Here is a 15,682-nt window from a genome sequence, read left to right as displayed (position 1 = left end):
TACTTTTTAAAAAAGATAGAAAATACAATAAGCTATTTTTAAAAGATTAGAAATAGTTTCTAGAAATAAAAATGTCAGCATTAAAAATAAAGACTCAATTATGTTAAAAGGCACATTGGTTGATTACTGAAGAGAGAAGGTAATTAGGACATATCTAAGTAGCACACAAAAAATAGGGAGATAAAAAGCAGGAGAGAGGAGAGAGGTTGAGAGAGAGAAGTTAGAATGAGAAGCCGAAACTAATTATAAAAGAAACTCCAGTGGAGACAGAAAAGTCACAAGATACTATCTCTTTAAAAAAATATATTGATGTGTGTTCCATGAGTGTCTGTGATATTTCCCAATACTTCTGTACCACTGGAAAAGTCCACAACTTTAAAATAAAAAGCAGTTTAAAGACTGAATGGAAGGTGAAAAAGATGGGAATGCAGCCTAATATTTTGAAAAGATTAGATGACAAAATGTGGGATGAAAAATTATTTAAGGAGGGTACGAACAGTTTTGTCTAGATTTTATTACTTTTAATGCTGGGCATGTCTTGAGAATGCTTACGGAGCAGGACACAAGAGTCTTTAAAGAAGCGTGAAGATGGTAGAGAGAATCATGGAGGATGGGAAGGTCCTGAGGGTAAGAAGGGATGAAGGAGTCGGATGAGTACAGAGCGCTGGCCTAGAGTTGGCGGGGGCACCTTCTCATCAGTTCCAGCAACTCAACTGACCGGCATCACCGCTTTGTACTGTCACAACACATCTCTTGCAGGCATGTCTTGACATGGTTGCTGATGACATTGACGTGCTCAGTTTGTGAAAACTAAGTGGATCAGTTTTCAAACTGCATAGAAATATGTTATGCTTCAAAAGATTAGCTTCAGAACTACCGATCAGAAGGCAGTTTCCTTCTAACTCCTATCATATTATATTAATCTTAAATGTGGTTTCCTTACAGGTTGCATGCTTCTTAAATACATGAAACGCTATCAAATAAAAGGCACAGGCCCAAACAAGAAAAAATATAATGTACATTAGATAAGTATATTACCAGAAAAAAAAAAAAAGAATCTGGAGGGTACCTTAGAAAGGCAAGGTAAACAGAGGAATTCCAGGTAATTCAAGGCTAAGTCTTAAGTGACTCTTTTGAAAAATTATTAAAAGGCATAAATACTGTCACAGATTCAATGCTTGTTTCTATTTCAAGGTTACGACCACTTTTCAAGAGATGTTGCTTCTCTTTTAAAAGTAAATTCATTGTAATTCTGGAGTTTTATTAGTAATCTCTTTGAGTTATCAGTACAAGGAGTTTCAGAAGAGTTTTAAAATTTGTAGGAAATAATCATAAGCTCCCCTGATAAATGGCACATTCATTTGAGTCAACTCAATGTTTCGTAACTTATATCAACAGCTGTGTTTTATTTTCAAGAAAGATAAAAGGAAAGTTTGCAGGAAATTACTACATTTATTCTAAAAATGGGTAATAAAATGGAGAGAAATTACTTTTAAATCATTTGTAAAGTTTTCTAATTACTCAAAATTCATGCTCTATAGAATTCTTAACCTAGCACAGATATTTACCTGGTCTATTCCCAGTGGGGAGTCTGTTAACAGAAATCCAAGCCCCAGAAGGAAGCTGTGGTGGGGTCAGAAACTAGTAATTACAATTGATTTTATACTTTTTGAAATCTTTGCTATGTGCACACCCTCTGCTAAGAAGAGCCAACTAAAGGATTTCATGTCTATGACCATAAATGGATCTATCCACAAGGAGGCAGGGAGGGAGGGCTGATCGCAAAGAGTCTCTAAAGTATTTATATTAACAGCTTATATTTAATAAAAACTTGTGTCAGGTACAACTGCTCTAAGTACTGTAGATACATTAGCTTACCTTGTCCCCAGTCCTATAGGGTAGGTACATTTATTATCTGGAATTTATAGAAAACTGACGCTTAAAGAACTGGATAACTTGCCCAAGGTCTTAAGGAAAACATTTTACAGCCCAAGTTCCTTATACGTGGAAAAAGTAAGAAAACTAAACTATAGATGGCAAAGTCTCCTCTAGATTTCAGGTTTCTGTATAATACAGAGCTTACAACCAATCAGGATTCAAAAGTCTGCTCAGAAATACACGAAGGGGTTTTCCTGGCGGTCCAGTGGTTAAGACTCCGCGCTCCCACTGCAGGAGGTGCGGGTTGGATCACTGGTCGGGGAGCTAAGATCCCGCATGCCGCGAGGCACGGCCAAAAAAAAAAAAAAGAGAGAGAGAGAAGTACATGATGGCAATGGACAGATCCTTAACTGCTTAATTTCTGAGAGGCATGCTACCTACACCCTCATCCCACAAGATCAACAATGCACACTCCGATATTACAGCTCATGTCCCCGGGTATCTGTTTATACCACTTCTTCCCCATTTTCCCTTATAAGGAGTTATCTTTATGCACACATTTTCTTTCCCTAAGTAGTCTGTAAATTCTCCTAAGGATTTAGTAAACTTAAGACATAACTGGATACCAAAAACATGAAAGACACTTTACAAATGCCACCAATGACAATTCTCACCACACAAGGACAGGCAAAGACCTCCCTGGTGGGGCAGTGGTTAAGAATCCGCCTGCCAATGCAGGGGACACGGGTTCGAGCCCTGGTCCGGGAAGATCCCACATGCCGCGGAGCAACTAGGCCCATGCGCCACAACTACTGAGCCTGCGCACCAGAACTACTTAGCCTGCACACTGCAACTACTGAAGCCCACGTGCTACAACTACTGAAGCCCGCACGCCTAGAGCCCATGCTCCGCAACAAGAGAAGCCACCATGATGAGAAGCCCACATACCGCAACGAACAGTAGCCCCGGCTTGCTGCAACTCGAAAAGCCCGTGCGCAGCAACAAAGACCCAACATAGCCAAAAATACAAAAAAATAAATTTATTTAAAAAAAAAGGACAGGCAAGACATAAACAGACCATGGTGAGCTTCTGAGTGCCCTGCTGACTCCAGAAAGCCAGAGTTACACATAATCGCATCATCCTGTAGGACAGATATGGTGGTTGTGAGAATATATTTAATGCCTTGTTATTAAGAAAGCATTCAGAACAACAAAGCATTCAAATAACATGTGGAGTAGCAATGTAACAATCCTGTTAAAAACAATGTGTTCAGAATATACAAAAATCACGTTTCACTCCACCACTTAATTTACCAAGAGTCAAAATATTTTTCTGATCATGCAGCAAGAATTTGTTCCTCCAAATTAATTTTATTTTTCAGAACTCTGTTAGGAATAATGTAGTAGGCTTTAGTTACTCTAAGTAGCAAGCTAAGAAACATATAAATGGGAATACAATGGGCCTAAATTTACTAAAATTACCCAAAGCCCAAGGAAAATGTAGCAACTTTTTCCCTTTAAAAGACTATTACTCAAGGGGCTTCCCTGGTGGCACAGTGGTTAACAGTCTGCCTGCCAAGGCAGGGGACACGGGTTAGAGCCCTGGTCCGGGAAGATCCCACATGCCGCGGAGCAACTAAGCCCGTGCGTCACAACTACTGAGCCTGTGCTCTAGAGCCTGCGAGCCACAACTACTGAGCCTGCGTGCCACAACTACTGAGGCCCGTGTGCCTGGAGCCTGTGCTCTGCAACAAGAGAAGCCACCGCCATGAGAAGCCCGTGCACTGCAATGAAGAGCAGCCCCCACTCGCTGCAACTAGAGAAAGCCTGTGCACAGCAGCGAAGACCCAACACAGCCAAAAATAAAAAATTAAATAAATTAAAAAAACAAAAATAAAAAAAAGACTATTACTCAAAATTAATCATTTAATTAGTCACTCATTTAATTACCATTTATGAAAAGACTAGTATGTGCCACCTCATTAGGTGATAAACAAGCTGGACAGGATTCGTGCTCTGATGAGCCAATCCCCATGGAGAGATGCAACAGACAATCAAAAAGTAAACGCACAAGATGATTTCAAAACGGTCTAATTTGGAAGGGAGAGCAAAGAAGACTAATTTAGACTGGATGGTCAGGAAAAACTTCACTGAAGAGGAGGCAAACAAAGGAAAGTCTTATTGGTTCACACTAATCCTCAAGTGAAATACCATGAGTTCAATAAGAAACACCAGAAACTGGTGGTTTTGCTATTACCATAACAGTCACATAAATTATAAGGGACCAAAGAATATAAAATTACCATCGTTATGCATTCCCTAAATTTATACATGAGGTATCAGGGTATCTGGAAGTAGGGTGTTGCCACAACAAACACTAAAAATGTGGAAATGGCTTTAGAATTAAGCAATGGGTAGAAGCTGAAAGAATTTTGAGGACCATGATAGAAAAAGCCTAGATTGCCTTGACACGCTGTTAAAAACACAGATGTTAACGGCTCCCCTGGTGAGAGCTCAAAAGAAAGTGAGGAACATGGCAGAGAAAACTAAATACGGTCATGAACAGACTGTTGGTAGATATGTGGACTTTACATGTGCTGCTGGTGAGGACTTGGGATGGAAAGGAGGAACATATTATTAGAAACTAGAGGAAAGAGGATCCTTGTTATTTTGTGGCAAAGCGTAAGTGAATTATGTCCTGCAGTTATGTGGAAAGCAGAACTTGTAAACTATAAATCTGAATATTTAGACAAGGAGATTTCCAAGCAAATTGTTGAAGTTGTGGCCTGATTTTTTCTTACCGGTTATAGTAAAATGGGAGAGGAAAAGATAAATTAAAAGAGTACCTAATGCGGTGGTGGTGGTGTGATGAATTGGGAGATTGGGATAGACATATATACACTAATATGTATAAAATAGATAACTAATAAGAACCTGCTGTATAAAAAATAAAACAAAAAAAAAAGGGTACAAAATGAAAGAATGCTGTCAGATCACCATCATACAGGCAAGAAACAGGCTGATAACATTACTCTGCTACAAACATGTGCTACCTTTGATTGAAAAGGAAGGATGACTTGAAGGGCAGAGTCCAGAGGCCAGAAACTCAAGCAGCGTCACCAAGACTATCTGTAGGCCTTGAAACCTAAAGTAGTTTGGAAAGTGCACAGGACTGAATACTCACTCCTTTTTCTTTCCACTTTCTCCCTTTCTGAACGAGAGTGACTATAACTGGTATCCTGTGCCTGCTCTATCACTGTGCCCTCCTACTGTATTCTAGGAGCAGGTAATGTGTTTTCTAGCTTCACAGGTTCACAGAGAGAAAGAAATTTGGTCCCAGTATGGATTATAAGGAGAATCTCACCCATACCAGAGTTAGATTCTGAGATCTGGATGAGATTTTGGATGTTGAGTTGATGCTGTAAGGGGATGAGACTTTGGGAGATGTTGGGACAGGATAAGTGCATTTTCCATGAGGGCAGACTAAAGTAGACAGAACAATAGCCCCCAAAGATGCCCATGCCCCCAGTCCCTGGAACCTGTGAGCATGTTATCCTACACAGCAAAGGAACTTTGCGGATGTGATTAAGATAAGGATCCTGAGATGAGTCTGTTATCCTGGATTATCTGGGTGTGCCCAACTTAATGACAAAGGCCCTTAGAAGTGAAGGAGGGAGACAGGAGAGTAATGCTACATGAGAAAGACGCCACTAGCCATTGCTAGCTTTGAAGATGAAGAGGCCAGGAGACAATGAAAGCAGGTAGCTTCCAGATCAGGGGTCCCCAGCCCCCAGGCCGCAGACCGAGAGCAGTCTGAGGCCTGTCAGGAACCCGGCCACAGCAAGAGGTGAACGGCAGGCAACCTGCCGCTCCCCACTGCTCACGTTACCGCCCGAATCACCTCCCTGCCGCCCCGCAACGCCCGTGCAAAAACTGTCTTCCACAAAACCGGTCCCTGGTTCCAAAGAGGTTGGGGACCGCTTCTCTAGACAGAGGTTGGAAAAAGCAAATATACGGATTCTCTTCTACAACCTGCAAAAGAAAAGCGGCCCGGCTGACACCTTGATTTTAGCTTGGTGTAACCTTCTGACCTACAGAAACGTAAGTTAATAAATTGTGCATCGTTTTAAGCCACTAAGTTATGGTAACGAACATTTCGTTTTTAAATTATTTTTGCCCCATTTCTGTTAAGATTTTTAACCCTATTTCTGTTAAAGTTTTTAATTAGTATTTAACAAATTACGACAGAAAGCAGCCTAAGCGCTACAAGATTAGGTGCAGTTGACCTTAGCTCATTCAACTCAAATGCCATCCGGGATCTGAGCTTCACCAATGTCACACTCCGGGAAGTCAGACATTGGGTAACTGCGTGCCAGAACATGTGACCAAGAAATTTATGCGTCCTAGAAATGTGACAGATACATCAGGTCCTCCCATGTGAATCTGTGGTATCTTGAATTTTCCAAGGCAGAGAGAAATGCATAAGAAAATACAAATTAAGATCGTGGTTGGATACTCAATTTTTGTCTTAAAAATTACAGCGATCTTTTTCAGGTTTGAATAACATCTTCGACTAAATCCTATAATGTAGGTATTGTATTTCCTATCATTGATAAGTTAACAAGATTCATGCTCTTTATAGCTAAGAGGCCAAAAATAAAGAGTAAAAAAACTGAGATCTATCCTTACCAAAAGAAATTAAGGACTGACACTACACTATAACACTATAACAACATAGAAGACCCTCCTCCAATGAATATCCATTGTCATTTTCTTGAATTTATCTAACCCGTCAAATAAATATAACGACTGAGAAAAGTTCTTATAAATATGAAAAAAAATCTTAAACCAAACAACTTACTTTTAGATACCGCACGCTTACTTTGGTTGTCATTTACTTTTACTGTTCCCTTTTTGTTTACATTCCCATCAATACTGAAAATGGCAAAGTATAAGGTTTATATTTTAGGTAAATCCTAATCCTACACAAGATGCTAACATAACTAAGAACTAAATATGCTCATGACAAAAGGAAAGGGTTGTTACGATGACCTACAAAGATCCTGCCCCTGAAGTCTCACGCTAGTGCGGGAAGCAGGCGGGGCATAAAGCTAACTCACACTAGAAACCAGAGTGCAAATGTGCTCCGCCATATGCCAACTATTCCTGTTTGGAGAAGGACGGTGCCCTGAGGAAAAGAGTATGAGGCTAGAGGGAAGCCAGGTCTAGGAGAAAGTTTTTATTCTGCAGTCAATGGAGAAGTCAAGAATGGTTTTCCGAGCAAGACATTAGCATGATACCTACTGCAGGCTAGAGGCAAAGACCAGAAGCAGGAAAGTCTACTGGAACTAGGCTGCCAGAGGCAGAGGAGAACTTGAACTATAAAAGTGAGAAGGAAAAACAAAAGATACAGAAAAACCAGCACTTTCAAAACATATGTTAACACCACCTGTGGCTTCTAGTAAACTAATTGCTAATACAAAGTAGGTGAGGGAGAGAGAAGCACATAACCGCTGTAGAAATACCATATCCATTCACTCACTCAAGGAAAGGGGCTTTCTGACATCTAAGATCCTGAGCCAACTCTAAGGAAACGGCTAAAGCGATGCAAAATCAAAAGTTCTGCAATGCCAGAATTTCTCAACTAGGGAAGTCACAGGGCAAGTTTAAAGAAAGCCAAAAACATGAACGGTTTAGTTTCTCAAATAGCTGGTGGGTGGTAGCAATGTAAAAATATTCACCAAGCAGAAGAGATCCAGTCCCTCACCTCATTTTAAGAAGTTAAAGAGATAAAGGGTATGGATTTGTATTTGTTTGTGGGGATGAGTTCAGTGGAGGGAAGGATAATGGGTGGAGAGAAGGATAATGGGAGGAGTAAAGGAGAATACAAGTGCAAAACTTCAAAGTGAAGAGACTTCCCTGGTGGCGCAGTGGTTAAGAATCCGCCTGCCAATGCAGGGGACATGGGTTCGAGCCCCGGTCCGGGAAAATCCCACATGCCGCAGAGCACCTAAGCCCCTGTACCACAACTACTGAGCCTGTGGTCTAGAGCCCGTGAGCCATAACTACTGAGCCCGCATGCCACAACTACTGAGCCTGCTTGCCACAACTACTGAAGCCCGCACACCTAGAGCCCGAGCTCTGCAACGAGAAGCCACTGCAGTGAGAAGCCTGTGCACCACGACAAAGAGTAGCCCCCGTCTGCCGCAACTAGAGAAAGCCCACGCATAGCAACGAAGACCCAATGCAACCATAAATAAATAAATTAATTAAATAAATAAATTTCAAAAACTAGAAAAAGAAACTCCAGAGTGAAATAATTTAAGAACAATTAATTCATAAAAATTTTACTTGTATGTACCCTACCCTCATGTATCTTTGAAAATTACCGTAAGATATTTAATAAGTACCCATATGTACAATGTAGTCTCACTGAAACAACAACCTAGGCCTAATGCTATACCCTTAAAAGGATAAGTTGTAACATCCTCAAAGATATAACAATAAATGTTTTCTCTTGAGACAATCAGCCATATACAATGGAAAGAAAACTTTAATTATTAAAATAAGTTTCATTATTTAGGATTATTATTCTAATACTAAAGCCTGAAAGCTAAATCTTTAGAACCACTCAAACCCTGACCTGATTTCCTTTAGGTCAAGGATTAGACTAAGTCCTCTTTTTTTTTTTAAGGCCTAATTCACTGCTCCTAATAAGGATAGTGAAATCTCTCTGAGTTAAAAACTCACACACACACACACACACACACAATATATACATACACATATATCTACATATATAGTATATATACACATATATGTATAAAATAGACATCCAGTGCCCAAATCTTTGCATGTGTCTTATACCCGAATCTCTCAACCCAATGTCTAAAATGACAACACATGCCTTAAGAAAAATGAAATACAATGAACTATTTACTATACCATCTTAAATGTGCTGTATACCTTAAATGAAAAAAAAATCATTTGATTAGGAAAAAAAAATAAGTGAAGAGGAGGAAAATCTGATATAAACAGAATTGACATTGGTTATAGGTTACCTAGAGACCATTTTACATTTCACATTTCAACTGATTCAGTTGCCGTGTTTTACATGGACTGATTTCACTGAGCTCCTTACACGTATAACTTTAAACCTCCAAAAAGGAACCAAAGGTCAACCCTCCACTGCTAAAGTCAAACTAGGAAAAAGAAAAATGTTTTCAAACATTCCAAGAATAAGCCAACATTCTGTTTATAGGAACTAGAATGCTGGAACTCTGGGCAAAAGGGTAGAGCAGAATGGGAGTAAGACAGACAAAGAGGATGACTGCTGGGCCAACAAGACAGGGATGCGGTGACGGGAATTTCTACAGAGAAAAGGTGTAGGGAACAGCAAGAGACTAAAGCTAGAAAAGAGAGCTGAAGAAATTCAGTTACCTGAAGATTTGTAAATCACTGTGAAAGCTTTCTAATGTTATTGGTATGGAGAAAAAAATTCCCTAACTTCAGAAAATCGCAACTCTGCTACACCTTTCTCACGGCTCTCACTATAGTTCGTGGTAGAGATGCAACTTTGGGTTCTGTGTTACACATTGAAGTATATTTAATTGTTAGTCTAGAACAGTGATTCTCAGTCAAGATTAAATTTTGCCCCCAGGGGACGTTTGGGGGATATCTGGAGACTTTTCTGGGTCACGAGTGGATGGGGGCTGCTCCTGGCATCTAAAAGGTGGGTGCCAAAGATTCTGCTTAACATCCTACAATGCACAAGACAGCCCGCACAACAAAGAATTAATCCACCCAAAACATCAACAGTGCTGAAGTTGAGAAACACTGATCTCTTCTGAATATAAGCAAAAGCCAACTTGTCGGACCTTGATCCTAGGCCATCTCTCTCTAACAGACATCTATGTAAAGCATAAAACAACACCAGAGGACTCATTTTCCAATGCTTTAAACATGGTGGATGGCTGACTCAAACTCAGAGTCACACAACACACTGAAATAATATAACAGCAGGAGTGCAGAAACTGCAGGAAAAGAACTTTTCAACCCTTTTTTCCATTTTTGTCGCAAGCACATTGAATTCGGAAGAGGAGGACCTACACGTTTCCATACAAAGGTGTGTCTCTTCTGTGCTCAATACGCTAAAATACACTGACTTCCTCAAAAGACAATATTTCTCATTAATGTAAAAACCTAAGTAAACAGTATTAACTGAGAAAGATTTACGTTGGGGCGCGGGGGTGCAGAAAACCACCAGGTCTTTAAAATGCAAAGTTATTTCACAGTTACTTGCAGAATGACTCAGATCATTATTACTTTTAGTCATGCCAAGTTTGCTGCTTCTAAGCCTACTAGTAATGGAGAAAAAACCCACCATTTTTCCTGCAGTCATTAAACCAATGAAACAGAAGCTTACCGAAAACAGGTTTGTGCGATAGTATTTGTTTTATTGTAACTGTTACAAAAATAAAAGCAGTCGCTGCCAGTGCAAATAAAGATTCTGAGAAATCTTTCACCTACTTCACTGCCTACAGGGTGTGTTTGGGGGGTACGGGGATGCAAACAAAAGAAAACCCTAACTCACACATCAACAAATCTTAAGCTGCGGGTATTTTCCTAATGTATCCCTTAATCAAAATCCTGGCTTACTCTTTTTACGTTCCCTCCCTTCAAACAACTGCAAAAGACCTCCACAGAGCGTTTCACCAGGAGTACAATACTAAGAACAAATCAGAGCCTTGCGTGTACCTGGCAAATCTCATTCATCTGAAGCCGTGGCAGCAGAAAAGAGAATCCTGTTGTCCAATGTGACCCACTCAAACCTTTCACAACGGTTTTCACCGCTCGAGTATCATTTTTGAAGCCAGTGTGACCTAACTTTGATGGTTTCCATGTCCCCACCGTAATAAAAATCCAGCGTCCAGCATAGCCTACTTCCTTACGCAAGATAAATATAATCAGTGCTCCCCTAACACTTACTGAGTCGCCACAGGAAGTTCAACAGAAAAACACAATTCAACCCTACGGAGACCCCACAAAAGGTGCACTGATTTCACAAAACGTGGCACTCGTGACATGAGGAAACCACAACCGCGATACGACACCTTGTAGAAAGGGTTTTCGCGCGGGGGAGGGGTGGAGGGTAGGATGTGCTTTTACTTCCTTGTAGCCAGTGCCCTTTCATCTTCACAAAGCTGAGCTAACTTCAGAGAAAAGGGGCTCCTCGCGATCCGCTCCTCGGCTCCTGGCGGGATCCACACCGAGGCACGCGAGTGAAGCCCCTGCTCCCCGCGGGCGAGTTTCCCCCAGCCAAGGGAACAGAGAAGAAGGGGACCGGGGAGAGGGGCACCCGCCTCGGCTCTGCGCCGCGCCGAACAAGCTCACGCTCCGAAAGCATCCTCGGGCGCTACAAGACGAGCCCTCCGCCGCTTTGGCACGTCCCCTCCGGGCTTCCCAGTGCCGAGGAGCCCGCGCCCAGCACACCCGCCAGACTCCCTGGCCCCAGGCCGGCTGGGGGCCCCCGTCCGCCAACCCGGCCCGGCCGCCCTTACCGAGCAGCAGCAGCTTGACCTCGCGCGCCGCCTTCTCGCCATCCTCGCGGAGGTTCCGGTCGATCATCTTACTCCGCTCCACCGCCGCCTTGTCCTCGGCGCTCAGCGTACAGCCCATTGTGCCAGGAGCGAGAGCTGGCCGCCGCTCCCTTCAAGTCCGGCGCGCTGCCTTGAAACACAGGTGAATTCTTTCTTCCTGGATGCCGGCGTTCGAATTCCTCCCGACGCCGGCCACACCACCCCCACCCACTTCCGAAACGGACCTAGGGAAGCGCTGTCTGCGAAGGAGCTAGCAGCACCGCGCAGCTCTTGCCTACGGCCGGGCTCCGCGCCTCGCTTCTCTCCGCGGCCCCGAAGTCTTGCGTTTCCAGGCTCTGGGTACAGCCACCGGTGGCCTCCTGCTGGTGGCCGCGCCGCAACCTCTAGAAGCCCGGCGCTGCTCGGCGTCCGCGCGCCGCCGCGGCCCCGCCCCTGCTCGCCCCTCCCGCCGCCCCGCGACCACTCCCAGAGCGCGCGCCCGAACACGAGCCCTCGGACATTACCCCCTCGGACGGGTGCGCGCGCCCACGCTGCCGCGGACGCCGGCGCTCCACAGCCCCAGAGGGCCGGCGACCGCGCGCGCCCTTGGGGAGCGCCCCCGGAAGGCCGAACGTCGCGGCGAGGTCCCCTACCTTAATTCCTCCGCGGGAGTGTGATAATTTCTTCCCGTTTACTCACACCCAGGGATGTGTTCGGACCTGCCCCTTAGGGGTGCGGGTGGGAGAGCTGCCAAAGTTGGAAACCGAAAAAAGCCAGTCCTGGGCGTTTGAGCATGCCCAGCTCGGGCAGGCGCGCGACGGTTTTTCCAAATGTAAACGCGTGTCAGCTGGCCTTCAGGGGTGAGGGAAATAGAGGGAGCTGGGGCCGGGAATGGAACCGTGGAGAAAGCAGAGAGGGTAAAGTGGGGAACAGAAAAGTCTGGGGACGATAGGAGGTCAACTTTCTTCCGCTTTTTTCTTTTTTCCTTCTCTCCTCCCTCCTTCCATCCACTCTCACGTCCCTTTCCACAAGCAAAGAACATTTTGAAGGATTTCCTCAAACCTGAGAAAATGTAAGATAAAGAATCAAAGAGCATATTTTTTTCTCCTATCCATGCAATTTTATGTGCCATAAATTTTATTCAGAAAGTCTTTTCCATACTGTGTCCATTCATCCCACTTTCAAAATTATCCACAAAATGTCCAAGGATTGCCAAAATGATGGGATACTCTACAGCATTAAAAGTTATAGAATAATATTTAGTGATATAGGAGAGATATTTATATTTTAAATGAAATAGAATTTTTAAAGCAATGTGAAAAGTACGATAATGTTTTTCTTAAATAACAGATACATGTTGATAAAGTTATTTGAAAGAACGCCATTTAACATTAGAAGAGACCATAATCGTCACTTAGCCCAACCTCTCCATACGACGCAGATTTCACAGCTGCTACCTATTCCCTCCTGCCACAGATTCAGACATATTCCTGGCTTACATGTTTTCATTGACTGAGAATTCAGAAACGCAGGGGCATCAAAGTCTACTGCTAGATTGCTCTCGGATATTTCTTACTTGCATTAAACAAAATCAACCCTTAAAGGACTGAAACAATAGAAACGTTTTATTTTCTCTACAGTACCAGGGTAATTATATTTTCGAATGGATAAGCTTTAAAAAGGAGCATATTTTTAAATAAGACCAAACAACACACCCACACAAACAAATCTCCACACCTTAACTGACCTCCTCTGGGGCGACATGGAAGCTTCCAGGCCAAGTTCTGAACCAATATTTATGACCATGTTAGTAAATCATAAGCCACTGGGCATGTCATTCCTTATTGCAGGCCTTGGCTTCCTCACCCATGAAATGAGATGGAGTTGATCCAGACCATCCTCCATCCATCCAGCTCTACCTGGTCTGGGGGAAATAGCTTCTGTGGCCCTTAGAGGCATTTCACCCAGCACGGTATGAATGAGCATAGGTTTAAGGTCTGGTCTCTCCCGGTCACTTGTACGACTACACTTTTCCCTTATAGACATCACAGGAAATGTTAACTGATTATAAGATGGGGTTGGTAGCAAAGAAAATCATCTTTGATGTGTTCAAAAATTAGGAAATTGCTCTGATGGAAACCAAAGAGCAACCATCTGGAAGTCTTATTTTCTAAAAAAAATTCGTAAAAACTGGGCTTGAGTTTTCCAGGAAGGCAAGGCTGAGCTGATGCTACAGGAAGAACAAGGCCTGTGGGCTAGCAGAGGTTGCCAGTTTCCTCCTTATTGGACATGCCCTCTCCTGTTCTCCTGCAATAGTCAACCCTGCTGGGCTCAAGAGCTGCAATTTCAAGAACTGCCTCAACTTTTCCTGTGGCCTTTTGTAATATACCAACAAAAAGGAACAAGCTTTAAATTGTATTTAATCACCTCCTACCCTCTTTGTATTTCTTGGCAGTCTAAATGCTGATGTTCATCAGAGAGTCTGGAATTAAACTTGACAGAGTGAGCTTTCAACATAGTGTTTACATATTACCACTCGGGATTATCTGTGAGTCTTTCCTATAAGCTTTCACGCCATATGGAGTATGGGACCACCAACTGCAAGAAAAGAGGAAGCAATCATGACTGAGTACTAGTGGAAATGACTACAAAACTTGTGTTTTGGAGAAAAGAAAGCTGAACAGAATGGTACACGTTACCCCTCTGATTTGTCAAGTCGGTGAGGAGTTAAAATACAATATATGGATGAATAAGAACTGAAAATTAGCTTTATTATGAAGCTAAACTTCTGAGAGGATGCAGAAAAATGGAGTGAGCAGTATGAGGGGAAATTCCAAGAGGAGAAAGTTTTGAAAAAACTTTAGAAGGAAGACATGACTGGGAATTGAGGGGGAGTTTCCAGGGCTTTGTGTTGGTCAACTCAGGCTGCCATAACAAAATACCATAGGCTGGGTGACTTAAACAAGAGGAATTTATTTCTCACAGTTCTGGATGCTGAGAAGTCCAAGATCAAATTAGGAGCCAATTTAGTTTCCCGGTGAGGACTCTCCTCCTGGCTTTCAGATGGCTACCTTCTCGCTGTGCTCTCACTATGTGGAGAGAAAGAGCTCTATTCTCTCTCACTCTTCTTATAAGGACACTAATCCCATCATGGGGGCCCCACCGTCATAACCTCATCCAAACCTAATTACCTACCAAAGGCCCCACCTCCAAATTCCATCATACTGGAGTGAGGGCTTCAACAAATGAATGGGGTTGGGAGGGGGGCACAAACATTCACTTCATAACAGGGTATATTTTAAGAGGAATAATCAGCTAAAAGGGTTAAGTGCAAAGTACATGATGGAAATAACAGTTGTTTTATAATCAAAATGTAGTTTGGTTGTAAAGAATGATAGGAAGTATGGCACAAAGTTGAAAGAGAGCTTTAAATGTTAAGGTGAAGAGGTGGACTTTTTTACAACGGACACTAAGTGTTCCCTACATTCTCCTGAGCTGGGTAATAGGTGTTAAAAAAAAAAAAAAAAAAAAGCTTTTACCCAACAAAACAAGTGGTGTTACCAGCAAGTGGATTGTGTTAATAGTCCAGATATGAGGTGGTGAGAATCATTCAAATTAACAATTTACATAATTATGATGTTGAAAGATATGATTCAACAACCTTGTCAAGCAGGTGGAAAAAATAGTATTAACTCATCTATTTTATAGAGAGTGAAATTGATATACAGATGTTGAAGCAATCTACCTCAGAGTACTGTTTTCCCTTATGGACATCACATGTTTTAAGCAACTATATTGAGATATAATTCACATACCATATTATTTATCCATTGAAAGTATAACATTCAATGGTTTCTAGTATATTCACAGAGTTGTGTGACCATCACAACAATCATTTCTCAAACATTTTCATTACCTGCAAAAGAAACCCCATACCCTATAGCCATTATTCCCCTAATCTTTCCACCTTCCCTGCTACGCCCAGTCCTAGGCAACCAATAATCTACTTCCTGTCTCTATAGATTTACGCATTCTGGACATTTTATATAAAATGAACCATGTATGTGGTCTTTTGTCTATGCCTTCTTTCACTTAGCGTAAAATTTTCAAGGTTCATCCATGTTGTGGCATGTATAGTACTTCATTTCTTTTTGTTGCTGAATAACACTGAGCATCATATGTTAAGAAAGAGACATACGTTAAAAGACAAATTGAGACACATTCAG

General features: G+C 42.3%; 1 protein-coding gene across 2 annotated transcripts in view; it reads right to left on the bottom strand.

The window, feature by feature from the left end:
• Positions 1–12,080, bottom strand: part of GNAI1 (G protein subunit alpha i1) — a 90,119-nt gene extending 78,039 nt beyond the window's left edge. Inside the window, exons 1-2 of one of the 2 annotated variants that reach the window (XM_019940519.3) lie at positions 11,981–12,080; positions 11,439–11,607 (exon numbers count right to left, since the gene is read on the bottom strand). In XM_019940519.3, the coding sequence (XP_019796078.1) occupies positions 11,439–11,556 (118 nt within the window). In that variant the 5' untranslated portion in view covers positions 11,557–11,607; positions 11,981–12,080. Of the gene's footprint in view, positions 1–11,438; positions 11,608–11,701; positions 11,917–11,980 lie in introns of those variants that run through there. The other variant, XM_019940518.3, reaches the window with a different exon arrangement.
• Between the last annotated feature and the right edge of the window lie 3,602 nt (positions 12,081–15,682).

Source organism: Tursiops truncatus, chromosome 9 (genome assembly GCF_011762595.2).
Source record: "Tursiops truncatus isolate mTurTru1 chromosome 9, mTurTru1.mat.Y, whole genome shotgun sequence".
Taxonomy (NCBI): Eukaryota; Metazoa; Chordata; class Mammalia; order Artiodactyla; family Delphinidae; genus Tursiops; species Tursiops truncatus.
The sequence above is the reverse complement of the archived record's forward strand: the minus strand, read 5'-3'. Positions and strand labels throughout refer to the sequence as shown.